Raw genomic sequence first — 16,596 nt, 5'->3', positions numbered from 1 at the left:
AGAATAACTTTGGATGACCCCCCCCCCCCCCCCCCCCCCTCTCTCTCTCTCTCTCTCCTTTAATAAGTAGTTATGCCTTGGTTAGCAAACATATGGCAGGGATTAGATTAGTGCTGCAGAAGATGTCAGTGCTATATAAATACATAATATGGTAGGACATTAGACTATGACTGTGGTAGGATTAGATTGTGAGCTCCTCTGTGGACAGTCAGTGACATGACTATGCACTCTGTAATGTGCTGCAGAAGATGTCAGTGCTATATAAATGCATAAGAAAATAGTAGGACATTAGACTATGACTATGGCTGGATTAGATTGTGAGCTCTTTGGGGCTAGTGGAAGGAGTTCACTGCTGCTAGTGCGGGAAAGGAGAAGGTCACTGGGGCTAGTGGGGGGAGGCAGAAGGTCACTGGGGCGAGTAGAGGGAGATAGGTCACTGGGACTAGTGGGGGGTAGAAAGTCACTTGGCTAGTGGGGGGGGGGGGGAGGGAGGAAGTCAATGGGGCTAGTGGGGATAGAGAGAAGGTCACTGGTGGTAGAGAGAAGGTCACTGGGGCTAGTGGGAGTAGGGAGGAGGTCACTGGCACTAGTGGGGATAGAGAGAAGGTCACTGGGGCTAGTGAGAAGGTTACTGGGGCTAGGGAGGTCACTGGGGCTAGTGGGGGTAGGGAGAAGGTCACTGCGACTAGGGAGGAGGTCACTGGGGCTAGTAGGATAGAGAGAAGGTCACTGGGGCTAGTGAGGAGGTCACTGGGGCTAGTGGGGATAGAGAGAAGGTCACTGGGGCTAGTGGGGGTAGGGAGGAGGTCACTGGGGCTAGGGAGGAGGTCACTGGAATTAGACAGGTAGATACATATTTACTGCAGCTGTCCATTCCTCCTCTATTCCTCTGGGGGCAGGGCTTCCTCTGGACAGGAGACAACTTCCTCCAGGCAGGGCTTCAACCTGCCACACACATGCTCCCCAGGGCTGGAGCAACCCTTCCTCTGTGCGGGAGTCCTATGGGGGCGGAGTTTCAGCCACCGGGGGTGGGGTTTCGACCACCTGGGGCGGGGCTTATGTCGAGAAACCCCGCTCTTCTCAGCTGCGGGAGACATGATGGACTGGCTGCCTGTCCTAGCCCCACCGCTCCTGTTCAGAGGAAAAAGCCTGTGGGCGGGGAATGGCTTCAAAGAGGCCCCCGGGAAATCTCCCGGCGGCTCAGTCAGTAGGACCCTTGTGATCGTGTGCAGTCCTAACCTATCTGGAGCTGCCTGGAAGGGATGAGACTGGCTGCAGTGCTGACATGCAGCCAGAACAGAGAAGAGACGCTGTGTGGATTCGCTCAGGGAGGAGGGGAGAAAGTCTGTCTGCAGCTTCAGGCTTTCTCCCCAGCCTCGAGTCACACAGCACTAGTCTCCCTGTGTGTTCCACTCACATGTGTATCTGGGCAGCAACCTCGGCTAGCTGAGCTGCCTGGAAGTTAATAGATCGGCAGAGGAGCGCTCCTGCAGTGCTAGGCGGGCGGGGTTTCAAAACAGCCGGGCGGCCCGCCCACCTAATTAGTCCTGGGGAGAACACTGCTCAAGCAGGCTGTATACAGCTTTCCTTTTGAATCTCAAGAGAACATTTGCCTGTCTCTTTCCCCCTGCAGCTTTCACCCACTGAAGAGTTACTGATTGTTTCTTCCTGCAGACAGCTCTGCAGTGTCTGTAAAAAGATGAGAGCAGAGAATAGCTGGCTAATGTAAATAACACACACACACGGGAGTGTGCATAGAGGGGCCTGGAGGGGGGCGTGCATAGCAAATCAACACTGAAGAGTTGGCAGCCTTCCAGACACAGGGCGACAAGTCCGACAGGGGAAAGATGCATTGATTTATTACAGACGGCGATAGTATAAAGTTCTGCAGTAAGCCAGAGCACATTAGAATAGGTTTAGGAACTTGTAGGATGGTAGAAAACAGAATGACATTTTTGTTAGAATCTCTTTAATGAATGTTTTCCAGTTGTTCGTTGAGACCTTCTGGAGCTAGAATTCTCAACATCTGTATCCAGAACATTTCACTTTTTTTTTTTTTTTTTAGCAGGTCAAAGGAATTCGAACAGTTTTGTGGTATGGTTTCAATGAGTGTTATCCGGAATAGGTCTGGATTGCTATTGTGTATCGTAGTGAAGTGTCGTGATACGCTGTGCAGTGGGTATTTGAGGATGTTGCGTTTATGTTGACTGATTCTGCATCTTGCAAGTTGGGTGGTTCTGCCCACATACTGAAGTTGGCAGGGCCAGGTGATGATGTAAATGACAAATTTAGATTGACAGGTGATGGTGTTCTTTATTGGATAGTTTAATTATGTAATTTTTGATCGAAAAGTGTTGGTAGGGGTAATAAACTTGCAGGCTTGGCATCTTGAGTGGTTGCAGGCCGAGCAACCTGGTGAGTTGGTTGATGGAATGGGGTTGATGTAGTGGGTGTCTGAGCATAAACGACTGGGGGCCAGAATGTTGTGAAGGTTGGGTGCTCGTCGGTAAGTGATGACTGGTGCGGTGGGAATGATGGAACAGAGGTGTGGATCCTGTAGGAGTAATTCCCATCTATTATTGAGGATTTTCTGTATATTCTGGTGTTGCGCACTGTATTTTGTAATGAATCTTGGTACAGGTTCTGTGTTCTTGGTATTCAGGGGGATTTTTTATTGTTTTGGCTTTATGACTAGCATCTTTGAGTAGTTTCTTGGGGTATTTACGATTGAGAAATGTTTGGGTTAGGATATTGGATATGTGGTAAACTTGGGTGCAGTTTCTGTAAATTCTTCTATATTGGCTGTAAGGTGTATTTTTGGTCCAAGGGCGGTGGTGGAAACTGTGGTAGTGGATATAATGGTTTGCATCAACGGGTTTGAAATAGGTTTTGGTTTTATCTGTGTCTATGAATAATGTTAGATCTAGAAATTCTATGGAGGTGGGGTCATGGTGTGATGTAAATTGTAGACCCGCTGGGTTGGCGTTGAGGAAATCTATGAAACTGGGGATGATGGTTATGTCTCCTCTTTCCAAATGAAAATCAAATCATCTATGTAGCGTTTGTAAAAGAGAATGTTATGGGAGAATGGATTGTCTGGAGTCATTTTGAGTTGTTCAAGATATCTCATGGTCAAATTTGCGTAGGAGGGGGGAGAACGAGCTTCCCATCGAAACTCCACTCGTCTGATGATAGATATGGTTTTGGAAAGTGAAAATGTTATTGAGTAGAAATTCTGTGCATTGTGTAATGAAGGTTTGTTGTAATGGTGGCATGGGGGATGTTCGTGTAAAGAGATTATAGCATTTATATAATTTAGACCATATTTAATCCATCTCCAATTATGAAATATTGTTCATACACCACTTTGATCATGATCACCCTTTTCTTATTCTGCATTATAATCATCTATGAAATCTTCCCCTAAAATCTCCTTAGCTTAGCGTTTTGTATTAAGATTCAATTTCGGAACTCTGCTGCCACCTAATGTCTATGTGGTGCCAGAGCTCAGCTAACCATCTATCCATTTACGCCTTTAAGGGGCCCATACACCTAACAATTTTCCCGCCGAAATACGGCTGTTTCGATCACAGTGATCGAAACGGCCGTGAAATCGCCGCGCACACCGCTGACAGAACGATGGATTTCCGTCCGAAATCCATCGTTCCCGTCGACTCCCGTCGATCCATCCATCCGGAAGATTTTTCTCGATCGCTGGTGGGTCAGGAGTGTGTCGATAGCGGCGTTCGAATGCCCAACAACCGACGCAATACAGCGGGTATACATTACCTGCTCCGCCGGCGCGAGTCCCCTGGTCACCGCTGCTCCGTCTCCGCGCTGGTCTCCGGCTCCGGCAGGCTTCACTTCTTCCTGTCCCGCCAGGAAGTTTAAACAGTAGAGGGCGCTCTACTGTTTAAACTTCCCCCAGACAGGAAGAAGTGAAGCCTGCTGGACCCGGAGCCCAGACCAGAGCGGAGACGGAGCAGCGGTGACCAGGGGACTCGCACCGGAGCAGGTAATGTATGCGGGAGGGGGGGCGGCAGCACCACCACCACAGATTGTGAACGGTTTCAGGCTGAAATCGATTTACAATCTGTTTGCAGTAAAGGCGGCCACACGATCCCTCTCTGATCAGATTCGATCAGAGAGGGATCTATCTTTTGGTTAAATCTGATGGCAAATCGACCAGTGTATGGCCACCTTGAGAGTAAAATCCACTGACTTTCTAGAGAGTGCCCAACCCCAAAATGGCATTGCCACTACTTCCGGCAGACGCCGCTACACACGATGACATCATTGCGCACCCACTGTACCCACTCAGAACCATGGCGAGCGCGCAAAACTACGACCGCCGAAATTACAGCATAACCTAGTTAATGCACCGCTGCACAGCCCCCTATAGAGGCTCCCTTTGCTAGATTGATTGACTCATTTCGTAAGTAAACTCCTTTGTGATTTGCTCCCATTGACATCCTAATGCTAAGCGTTCCCCCTGCTGCTCATAAAATAGGTCTTACTCTGCACATTTGGACTTAATGCTTTTACCCTTTAGTGACCAGTCTATTTTTATGTTATCAGATAGCGCCGAGTAACAGTACCAGTGCTGTCTGATGTCATTTTTCTATAAGTGGCCAAGTCTTTGTTTGAATGTTATTATTATTATTACTACTATTATTTGTGAGGCATCGCGGGAAAGCAGCCGCCTCTACTCAGCGTGAGGCGGCTGCTTCCCTCAAGGGCATGGCGGAGAGCGGAGGTTAGCACGCATGGCCCTGAGACACCGCAGAGCGGTGCTGGTGTGGCTGGGACTCATAGTCCCTCTAGATTCAGAGTGACGCGCGTGCGCGCGGAGAGACAGAGCATATATGGCAGCCAGAAAAAGGTCAGCTGACCGACGACTAGGCCTCTTCTCATTGGTTCAGCACTTAGGGAGGGGCCTGGAGAGATGCCTGAGTATATATACTGTCGGCCGTTCAGTTGCTGGTTGTCTGGCGTTGCGAACACAACGTGGTAGCACTCAGACCTTAGTCAGATCCTAAAGTGTGCCGGGACCAGCTGGAGCAGTAATCCTACACTTAGCTAGATTCTGTTGATAGTTAAAGTACTAGTTTGATTGTGATTATCTGTTATGACCTGTTTTCCTGTCTGACCATTCTCCTGAACTTTGATCCTGTACCTTGTCTTTCTGATACTCTGTTGCCGAACCCCGGCTCATCCTTAGACTCTGCACCTGCCTTCTGATTTTGTACCTCGATATATCTGATACCCTGTTGCCGTACCCTGCCTGTACTTTAGACTCCGCTTCTGCCTTCTGAATCTGTACCTTATCTGTCCGTGTGTTTACGACCTGGCTTGTCCAACCTCGAGAACCGACCTTACTGTTAGAGGCGGTTCCCAGTCCTGATAGTGACACTCCCTCTTGAGTGTCACTCTCGTTCTGTCGTTCCTTCTCTCAGCCTGACTCCTCCCTCCGGGAGAGTTCAGAAGGAATTGTGCAGTACTCCTTACTGCTCGGAGGCCCAGTCCTCTCATTATTACTGTTTGCACCAAACACTCTACTCAGGTGTCCAGAGGTTAGTTTGTATATCGGATTATCGGTGATACTGCAGATCATCTATAATCTGGTATATATCTGTATTCCCAGTGATACTGCAGATCACCGGTAATCAGATCCTCTCTGTGCTACACCGATCGTTACATTATTATTATTATTATTTGTAAAAACAAAACAGAGGGCACCAAGAGCCAAATAGTGCAATATTGTCTGGTAAGCTCAATATATAATGTAAAGTCAAAGGTTCTTATACTCACAAAGGTGGGTTACCATCAGGTAACCACTTGACAGGCAGGTGGGGAGTATTAGTACCTGACCCCACTCAGGTATAAAAGTCGCTCTCTGTAGATAGGAAAATGGGGAAAGAACCCCTCCACCAGGGGTGGACTTAATCGTGCTGTAATATGTACGAACAGAGGCGCCAAGCAGAGTAAAACAATGTTCTAAAAATGATAAAAAGAGGGAAGTCGAGGTGGACTTACCTCCCTCTGGTAGTGGACATATACTCAAATGCAGAGTAAAAAATATACAATTTATTCACAGCTCCATAAAATCGCAACGCGTTTCGTACAACGCGTTTGGCGCCTCTGTTCGTACATATTACAGCATTATTATGATTATTATCCATATACAGGTCAATAAGTGCTTACTATCAATTTTTGTCAAAAAGTTCTGATTAATTTTATATTGATTTTTTTTTTTTAGATCTATCTAATATAGATTATTTCCGATTTCCCATATTATTGTGAAGACCCCCCAGCACTATTTGCACGATATAGCTCCTCGCTATATAACAATATTGCTATTTATTATATGCAATGCTGCAAGTCTATTAAGTGATGGAGATTTGATGAATTTTTTTTTTTTTTTTGCGTGAATATTTATTTTTAAAGCTTAAGGACACTGTGATGTTAATTATGATGATTATGTTCTATTGGTTTTTAGATATCAGATCATAAAACATCTGGTTTGTAACAATTTCATTTGAACCATTTATCTGCCATTACGTTTAATCAGGCTGTGTGATATTCAATATTTATATATCTTTTATTTCATTTATTGTGTATATATTTTTATATTGAGGAGCTTTTTTGCTATTGTAGGCACTGTTATTGGCCTGAGGAAGCAGACTGACCCGCAAAATGCGTTGCCTGTGATAAAAAAAAATCTTGTAATTTACAAGGACTGTCATTGAGGTAAGCTACCTCATCTTTTTTGATTTTACACGTTTTTATTCAACCAAGGCGCCTCTCTCCCCCAAATTGTGTTTTTAATAGCGCGTTTATGCTCTGCACATCTTGTTCACCCCAGCCTTGTACAGATTAGCATAGAATCACTGGAAAACTGCATGGATTTCCTTTGGGTGATTCGTCAGATCCTCTCCCTCTGGTTTAATTTTGTGGATGAACAGTGGAGCATAGTGTGCCCTAGCCATCAGACAGCAGCTTTCCAGCTTTACCACCAAATTGGTAATTATAGCATCTCACCATAACTGTGTCATTAACATTTTACAGGCAAAATACATCAGTTGCGAAGACAAAATACAGGTTCCTGATCTCTCTCCAAGTAATTACAGTGTCTCTAATAAATACATTATGTTATATTTCAGTGGGGCGTTGACGCCAAGGATTATGAAACACTCCTAAAAGTGAATACGGGCCAATCAATTCCTTACCTAGTGTTATAGAAGGATGTACCTCCTAGCCTCCTGGGTTTTGAACATGTCTAAATATTGCAGAAAGGTTATAGGATATTAAGTCTGGGAAGTTTAATCCCAGCTGGGGTATAGGAGCTTTTAATTTTGCAAGCGTTATCCTAGGCTTTTTAGATTTCTAAAGGAACCTAGTAAATAATGACTCCAAGAGTTTAACATATTTGTGCTTTAATAATAGAGGGAGCGTCTGTAGAGGGTAGAGGCGTCTAGCTACACTAAACATTTTCACAAGTTGTACTCTACCTCCTAAGGACAATGTTACCAACTAATTATTTCTCTAAGAATTTTCTGTATTAGGGGAGTATAATTTCAATTATAAGTGTTTAATCCCTAGGTATGTGATTAAGGATTTTTTATAATTTATCTGCATTGTCTCCAGACTCTGATAATGTCTACAGCTTTCTCAGAGGAAAGGAACAATAGCTCACTTTTATGAAAGTTTATGGCAAAACCCGATGAAGCGCCAAAAAGTTTAATATGCGCTATAATATTCTCCACATCTCTCAGGATTTGCCGCAAAAAGTAAGATGTCTGTGAATAATGCAGACAAGTTTGCATTTTCCAATCGACATCCCTTTCAACATCTCATTTTGGAAAGGTGTGCGACGGGCTCCAAGGCCAGGTTAAACAAGGGTGGTGACAATGGGCACCCCCTGTCGCACCCCTCTACCCAGAGTGTAAGGCAGACTTCTAACCCCTACTAGTGAAATACAGTCCAGCGGGTTGATATGCATGAGATCAATAAGCGACATTTTCCTTTGAATCCAAATTTCCCTAGGACTTCCATCATCCATGACCACTCAATGCTGTCGAAGGCCTTCTCGGCATCAAGAGCCAAGAAGGCCTCCGACAGGTTCCCTCCTCCTACCCCAATCCCAGTCTATGGTTTTCCAGGTCCACTTGTGCCTTCCTGATGTTTATTACTGCACTTTGCTCTTAAAGAGACAATAAAGCCTCTTAAAATCACACTTTTTATTCAATATTTAACTTCAGCACTTTCACCTCTGCTAAAATGCTGCATCCTCGCGGCAGAAAGCGGTTTGCAAACCCTCCAAATGCCGGGCAAAAATCCATGACTTTCTTGGTCATGGATTTTGCTGCCCGGGGATGCAGAGCTTTGAGCTGCAGCTCTGCCTCCATTCACGTCAATCCCCGCAGATCTCCACCTCTCCCCCGCCCCTCTCAGTGAAGGAAGACAGAGGGGTGGGGAGAGGCGGCAATCGGCGGGGATTGACATGCATGGAGGCAGAGCTACAGCCCAAAGCTCTGCCTCTATGAGTAAGCGCTCCCCGCATTTTCTCACGGGGATTTGGAGGGTTTGCAAACAGTTTTCTGCCATGGGGGATGCAGCGTTTTAGCAAAGCTGAAAGTGCTGAAGAAAAATATTGAATAAAAAGTGGGATTTTAGGAGATTTTTCTTTAAATTAATCCCACTTGAGAGCCACTTACTAATTTCGATAGTACAGGTAGTCCCCGGCTTACGAACGTCCCGCCGATACGAACGGCATAGATTCTGTGTTGCCATGGGAACAAGTAAAGAAAACATTTCTAATTGGACTTATAGTTTTTGAGAAAATCGATTAAAAAAAAAAAAATCAATGAAAAAATGGCTTATAAACGTGTAGAAGCAAGTACAGAGGGGCAGAGGTGGCACAGAGGGTGACACTGGAAGCACAGGAGGGCACAGAGGAGGTACAAGGGACAAAGATGGCACAGTGTTCCGACGTAAGAACAGATTCAGGTTAAGAACGAACCTACAGTCCCTATCTTGTTCGTTAACCGAGGGCTACCAGTATATTGGAGAGTATCAGCCAGTATCTTGGAACAACTTCAAATCTATATTTAGCAATGAAATAGGCCTATATGAGGCTGGGTCCAATAAATCCTTCCCAAGTTTGGGTAAAAGCTTAATACATGTGTCATTTACTGTGGGGGAGGGGAATTCTTTTTTGTTTAAAGATAGCATTAAATAGGTTGGCCAATGAATCTCTCACCTCAGTTTTCAAAATCTTAAAAAAATGCTGTCATCAGGCCATCAGGTTCCGGAGCTTTACTAAGAGTAAGGGATTTTATGGCTCCTGATACTTTAGCGATTTATGTTGCATTTAACATTTCCAGCTCTTCCTCAGAGACTGTAGGTAAACTAACCCTACTCAAGAACAGTGTTGCTCAGACACAATCCGTAATCACGGCGTAGCCGTGATTCACGAGCATTTTTTCACTATCCGACATCGTGATCCGAATCCGTGATCTGGGCCGTTATTTCGCGTATTCCGTGATTATAAGCTGAAAAGCCGCCGACTTTAGCAGTTAATAGCAAAGCCCCCTTACATGATATAAATACCAAACTTGCAGGCTATATTAAGTAGAACAGTGGGAACAAGGTAAATTGTTTTTTCCTAAAAGACCTTATAGTTTTTCAGATAATCTATTTTAAAGGTTCAAAGGAAAATAGTATACATTTAAATGCGAGAAATCACAGTTAATGTATTTACTGCATTTACATGTATACTTTTTCTTTTGAAATGTCATTTGAACATTTAAAATCGATTATCTCAAAAACTATAAGGTAAAACTCATCACCATATAGCTGCTGAGGAAACCGCCATATGACATCTGATCCCCTATGAAGTTTTTCTGTCAGCTCCATTACCACTGGTGAACAAAACACCTTCAGACTCCACTTCTTCCCTGCACAGTCAATGTCTCTTCTTACCTGTAAGAAACTTCAAACATGCTCCACGCCGAGCCAGGCAATGTAATTATGGTGAAAGTTAAAGTAGCCCATCGTAACAGGTTCACTTCACCAACAGAGTCTCTTTTTGGAGGAATAAAGCATACACTTACATCTCTCCTGTCACATTAGGTGTCCCCCTGCCTCGGGCTACGTGAGGGAAGGGGAGGATCTCTGCAGAAGGTCCTGGAGTGCTTGGGGTGACTTCAGAATTTCTCTGCATCTGAAGCCTGCTTAAAAATATAAGTACCTTCATCTTTTTCTGTAATGCGTAGAGTTGCCAGGTACATTAGCGCAAATCTCAGATTCCTGCGTAACAACTCTACACACACTTGATTAAAAGCTTGTCGCCTCTTAGTGACTTCAAAAGAATAGTCATTAAGCCCCATAATTTTCAGTATATTAGGTGCTCTCGTTGTGCTTTAAACGTGCCTAATATCTTAACCTTATTATTGTTATCCAGTTATCTCGTCATAATCAGTCTCGGAGGCCTGTTGTCATCTGCCCCACATATAGGACCCACACAGTGAGCTCTCTCCACCCTGCAAGTGGCTGTAAGGCACAGAAGTTCTGGCAGCGTGCACTCACAGAATCCTGTAAATCCATCTTGTGCTTCTCTGATAGTTCCACTACGCAGAGATTGTTTCTCCTGGACCTATTTTCCAGGTCCTCGAGTTTCTCCTGAAAAAAACTATTTTGTTTGGCTGAGTCTTCAATCTTTCTAGTGGCCATTTCCATTTCAATGGACGTATGTATTTTTTCAACTCAAATAACTATGTAACTATGATTACAATATACATTAACCAAACATGTTGATTTGAAAGACAGATCCAGATCTCACTCTGTATTTACAGCAATGTCATAATAAAAGTATTTCCTTTAGTTTAAAATCATCACAATACCCACACACGTTAATATAAAAGACATTTAGTTCTCACCTTGTATTGTACGCTTGAAGAAAGCTTTACAAGCTTCACATGAAGCTACACCATAGTGGTATCCTGAGGCCACATCACCACATACAAGGCAGAGCCTCTTGGGAATTGAATTCAGAACATATTTACCCCTTCCAGGGGCATCTTCCTGTTCATCGTCACCACCTCTGCAACACCGAGGGCCCTGCACATCAGGTCCATGTCCACTACTATCACTGGAACCACTAGGACTCCGACGCCCTATACTCTCTGGGGTTCCAGGCTCGGCTTTGATACAGAGGTCTGGACGCCTGTCGCGAGAAGACATAGTACAGAGATGTGCTGCTGCAAAAAAAATAAAATAAAAAAAATACATGTTAAATCCTAACAAATATACATATTTATTCCAAATCAAGTTTAGTCTGGAGAAAAGATGCCTTAGAGAAGATCTAATTAACATGTATAAATGCGGTACATCAGAGAGCAATATAAAAGCTTGGCGGACAAGCTTTTTGTCCCTAGGCTTTTACAAAGGACTAGGGGACATCATCTGCACATGGAGGAAAATGTTTTAGCCATTTATTTAGGAAAGGGTTCTTTACAGTAAAAGTGATTAAAATGTGTAATGTATTGCCACAGGAAGTAGTTATGGCAAATTCTATATCTGAATAAATACTGGGTAATGCCGGTGGTGTTGATCCAGGGATTTATCTTATTTTTCTGGTTGAACTCGCTGGATGTATGTCTTTTTTTCAACCCAAATAACTATGTAACAATGTAAGTTATACAGTATGAGCACAAAAATCTTCTAATATCCATAATTACAAACATATTGGTGTGTTGGCAGTACAAACGTATACATTATACATGTCAGCTATAAAATTTGATTAGCTGCACTAAGCAACACCACAATTCAGGGTTTATTCACACTAGGACTATGCACAGAACAGAACACACACACACACACACACACACACAGACACACACAGACACACACACACACACACACAGACACACACACACACACACACACACTTTTACCATATAAAGAAAATGTATAATGAAAAACCATATAGACACAAAAAAAAACAACCTGGGTTCAACTATGGTGGGAGAATTCACTTTTACTACAGAGCATTTGCAGCAGAATATCACAGGCTGGCACAATGCTTTTGGACCAACTGCCCTTCCCTCAGAGCAATTATGTGCAGTTAAAGGGAATTGTACCCAACTGGGTAATTTTGTTATTTGTTCACAACTACAGTATAATACATCATGCAATCCGCAAAACATTGCATAGGAAGGAATATCTGACATTCATATTAATGTGGGGCACTGCAGTGTGATATAATACTACAATGTGGCATGCAGTGTTAAAGAGGAACTCCATTGAAAATAATGTAATAAAGTGCTTCATTTTTACAATAATTATGTAAAAATGATTGCAATGCGTCAAGGTTCACAGACGGGAAACTGCCAAGAGTACGTACTTTTGTTTCTTGTGGGAGGGGTTTCGCCACAATATCAGCCATACAGCGCCCCCGATGGTCGGTTTGTGAAAAGGAATAGATTTCTCATGTAAAAGGGGCATCAGCTACTGATTGGGATAAAGTTCAATTCTTGGTCTGAGTTTCTCTTTAAGCCCAATCTACACGATACGATTCTTTGTGCGATTTGATTACGATTCTATTTACGATCTGATTAAATCCAATATGTCCGATTGGGATTCGATTCAATTTGATTTGCCATTGCAAAATCCCGATCGCACAAAGAATGGTATCGTGTACATGGGGCTTTGTAGTTCACAGCACTGCAGGTGGCCATGAGCCCTAATGGTTACTTACAAAACATCCTAATCCTAGATTACTGATATAGTGTACACATAGTCAACAATTACAGAAGTGTAGCCAAGTGGCTAGAACTTCAGCCAAAAAAAAAAAAAAAAGAAGTTCTAGTCCTAGCCTCTGCACTAAAAAATAAATAAATAAATAAAAATGCTCCAGCCTGCTTGGATTAGTGTACAGCAAGCCTTCCAGGTTCACAATCAACAAACATAGAAAGGTAAAAAAAAAAAGTATTTATTATGCTTACCAGTTAAAATATGTTACTTGTATTTTTTTTTTTTAATTAAGAATTTGAAACATGTTTGCAATATGCTTCAAAGATTAACACTAGGTAGCACATGCATTAGCTGCCTAGAATTAGTAGGAAGCAGCTAAGACCAAAAAGAAGAAAACAAGCCAGAGTCCTAGCTACATCTCTGATAACTGCATGGAATGAGGAAAGTCACAGATACCACCCCTTCATTCTAGCACTCCGACTCTTTTTCACTTGTTTTTAAGTGTGACTAGAGGTGTGTGCACATATGCAATTTTGATTGGGCAATTTTACCACCTCCATGTAGTATGGGAGCTTACTTACACAATTAGTTCATAGTATTCAAAATCAGTTAGCCCTCACATTACATGAAGTGGTAAAATTGGCACACCCATTGTCCGGCTGAGATATCCCTTCTATGGATGTTGACACCTGTGCATGCAGCAGTAACAGGGAGGCAGTTGCAATATGCAGTGATAACGGTGCTCCCTTGAGGTTGATGTGAATGTATGGCGCGAATCAGGGATGTGTCTTCTTGGTACGATGTGCAAGCGGATGTCTGCGGTGTTTGCACGTTATGCTTATACATATGTGACTTCTTGATGTCCCATCAGTGGTTGTCCTGAAGTATATTCATTGGTAAGTTGTATTACACTATAGTTCTCCATCAAATCTGCAAGGTGGAGGCTGTGCTGCTATTGGTCACATGTGATTTTGAGTTGATTGGTAAATGTTAATTGATGTGGCTATTTAAAGGGAACCTAAAGCAAGGTTTCCATATTTCTTTTTAAGTAATACCAGTTGCCTGGCTGTCCTGCTGATCTCTTTGGTTGCAATAGTGTCTCAATCACCCACCTGAAACAAGCATGCAGCTAATCTAGTCAGACTGCAAACAGAGCACTTGCTCTGCATGCTTGTTCAGGGTCTATGGTTTAAAGTATTAAAGGCAGAGGATCAGCAGTCTAGCCAGGCAATATGCATAGCTTAAAGGGAACCTGAAGCGAGTAAAATTTAAAATAAACACATGACGTAGCTGCAAATGAATATTGCATACTATCCTCACTGTCAGTTCCTCTCAGAAACTCAACATTTTCTTCTTACAGTGATCCCTTCCAGTTCTGACAATATTTTGTCAGAACTGAAATATATCAGTTGCTGTCAGTTACAACTGAATGTGCAAGGTAATGTCCATGGTTCCTATGGCTCAAGTGGGTGATATTACAGTTTAACAGTGTGCTGACCAGGAACCTGTAATGGGGTAATAGCCATTTTTAAAATGGAGGACGGAGAATTTCATTGATCACAGTGGACAAATGGGATGCAGGAGAGGAGAAAGAAATTGAGGAGTAGACTACACAGGAGGTAAGTAGGACCTGTGTATGGTTATTTTGACTTTATTTTCAGTTCAGGTTCTCTTTAACCACTTAACATCTCAGTCGTTTTCAGCTTATGCATCCGAGCAATGTTCACCTCCCATTCATTAGCCTATAACTTTATCACTACTTATCACAATGAACTGATCTATATCTTGTTTTTTCCGCCACCAATTAGGCTTTTGTTGGGGGGTACATTTTGCTAAGAGCCACTTTACTGTAAATGCATTTTAACAGGAAGAATGAGAAAATTCATTATTTGTCAGTTTTCGGCCATTATAGTTTTAAAATAATACATGCCTCCATAATTAAAACCCACGTATTGTATATGCCCATATATCACGGTTATTTCACCATTTAAATTATGTCCCTATCACAATGTATCGCGACAATATTTTATTTGGAAATAAAAGAGCATTTTTTCCGTTTTGCATACATCACTATTAATAAGCTTATAAAAAAAAAAATAGAGAGAAATATTTCATCTTTACATAGATATTTAAAAAGTTTAGACCCTTAGGTAAATATTTGTGTTTTTTTTTTATAGTAATGTTTTTTGTTTTTTTTTATTAAACATTTTATGTGGGCATTTTTGGGAGGGTGGGATATAAAAGTGTTTTATGTGGGGAAATATTGGTGTATTGTAATGTTTTTTGGCATTTACTTGTAGTTTTACTTTTTGGCCACAAGATGGCAATCTCGAGTTTGTTTACATGACGTCACTCTAAGCGTACAATGTACGCTTAGAGGGACACAGCTTCAGAAAGAGCAAAGCTTCCAAGAGAAGCTGTCGCTTTTTCAGCGGGGGAGAGGAATCAGTGATCGGGCTCCATAGCCCGATACATTGATTCCGTGGCTACCGACTCTGCAGCCGGGAGTGCGCGTGCACGCGTGCGATCGGGAGCACGCCTGTCCTCCTTGACGTTTTTATACGTCAAGGAGGACAAAGTGGTTAAAGGGAACCTAAACTGAGAGGGATATGGAAGTTTCCTTTTAAACAATACCAGTTGCTGCATCCTGCTGATCTCTATGGCTGCAGTAGTGGCTCAAACACACCTGAAACAAGCATGCAGCTAATCCACTCTGACTTCAGTCAGAACACCTGATCTGCATGCTTGTTGAGGGGCTGTGGCTAAACGTATTAGAGACACAGGATCAGCAGGACAGTCAGGCAACTGGTCTTATTTTAAAAGGAAAAATCCATATCCTCAGTTTAGGTTCCCTTTAAAAGGAAATAAATATGGTCGCCTCTATATCCCTTTTTTTTAGGTGCCCTTTAAGGAGAGATATCATTAATTGTACTTTGATGCATGGCTTAACAGCTTGACAAGGGGGTATTAAGCTTTAAACTGTGGGCTATCGCTGGAGCCATGCTTTTATTCACTGGATGTCATTTTTAACCAGGTTTTGAATAAAGAGCTGCATTTTACATAGGTGGTGCCTGCATGAAACAATTTTCCTACCGATGCAAGGACATGAGTCTCACGTCCTTGTAGTTTCCCCACCGCTGTTCATAATCCTGACCACACATGCACAATTGTGCGTGTGTACACATGTTCCTGCATGTATATGCACTGATGTGTGTGCACAGACACTCCAAACGACTCTGAACGCAGCAATGTTTAGTGCAAGGGAACGTGTTCCCTGAGCCAATCTGTGCCTGTTTTTTGTGAATGATCACTATAAGAGCAAGTAACAGTGGTCATTCTAATGGTGGCCATACAGGATACAATTTTTTCATACAATCTTACCATTTCTATGTAATATAAGGGAACTGCCTAAATTATCCTTTCAGTATATTCACTAAATTTACCCTTATACTACATAAAAATGGTAAGATTGTATGAAAAAAATTGTACCATGTATTCCATGTCAAATCAACATAGTTTTGTACAAAAATCTGCCTTGACATCTCAGATTTTGACAAAACTTGGTGTACCTAGTGCCCTTACCTAGAATACCTATGGATAGAATGGAGAAAAACACATTTCTGCCTTGCCTTCAATAGTTACCGAGTACCAATTATTGTAATTTTCATAAAAATTGTCATTGTAGAGAGCTTTTGTTGGGCTTTAATTTGGTATATGACATGACATTTGGGTTTCATCAAATTTTGAAGAAAAAAAAAACAAACATCAAATGTAACATTGAGAACATTCACAAAATTACTTTTCACTATACTCTTATCCTTCTCAAAATTTTATTTTGGG

The 16,596-nt window shown here is 42.5% G+C and overlaps 1 protein-coding gene across 3 annotated transcripts in view; it reads right to left on the bottom strand.

Annotated features, from left to right (window-relative positions):
* Positions 1–16,596, bottom strand: part of ESRRA (estrogen related receptor alpha) — a 264,360-nt gene that overhangs the window by 184,013 nt on the left and 63,751 nt on the right. For all 3 annotated transcript variants that reach the window (XM_068259914.1, XM_068259915.1, XM_068259916.1), the window contains one exon: positions 10,941–11,261. In XM_068259914.1, coding sequence (XP_068116015.1) covers positions 10,941–11,261 — 321 coding nt within the window. The remainder of the gene's footprint in view (positions 1–10,940; positions 11,262–16,596) is intronic.

This window comes from Hyperolius riggenbachi, chromosome 11 (genome assembly GCF_040937935.1).
Source record: "Hyperolius riggenbachi isolate aHypRig1 chromosome 11, aHypRig1.pri, whole genome shotgun sequence".
Lineage (NCBI taxonomy): Eukaryota > Metazoa > Chordata > Amphibia > Anura > Hyperoliidae > Hyperolius > Hyperolius riggenbachi.
Note: the sequence above shows the minus strand (reverse complement) of the source record. Positions and strands in the feature narration are given on the sequence as shown.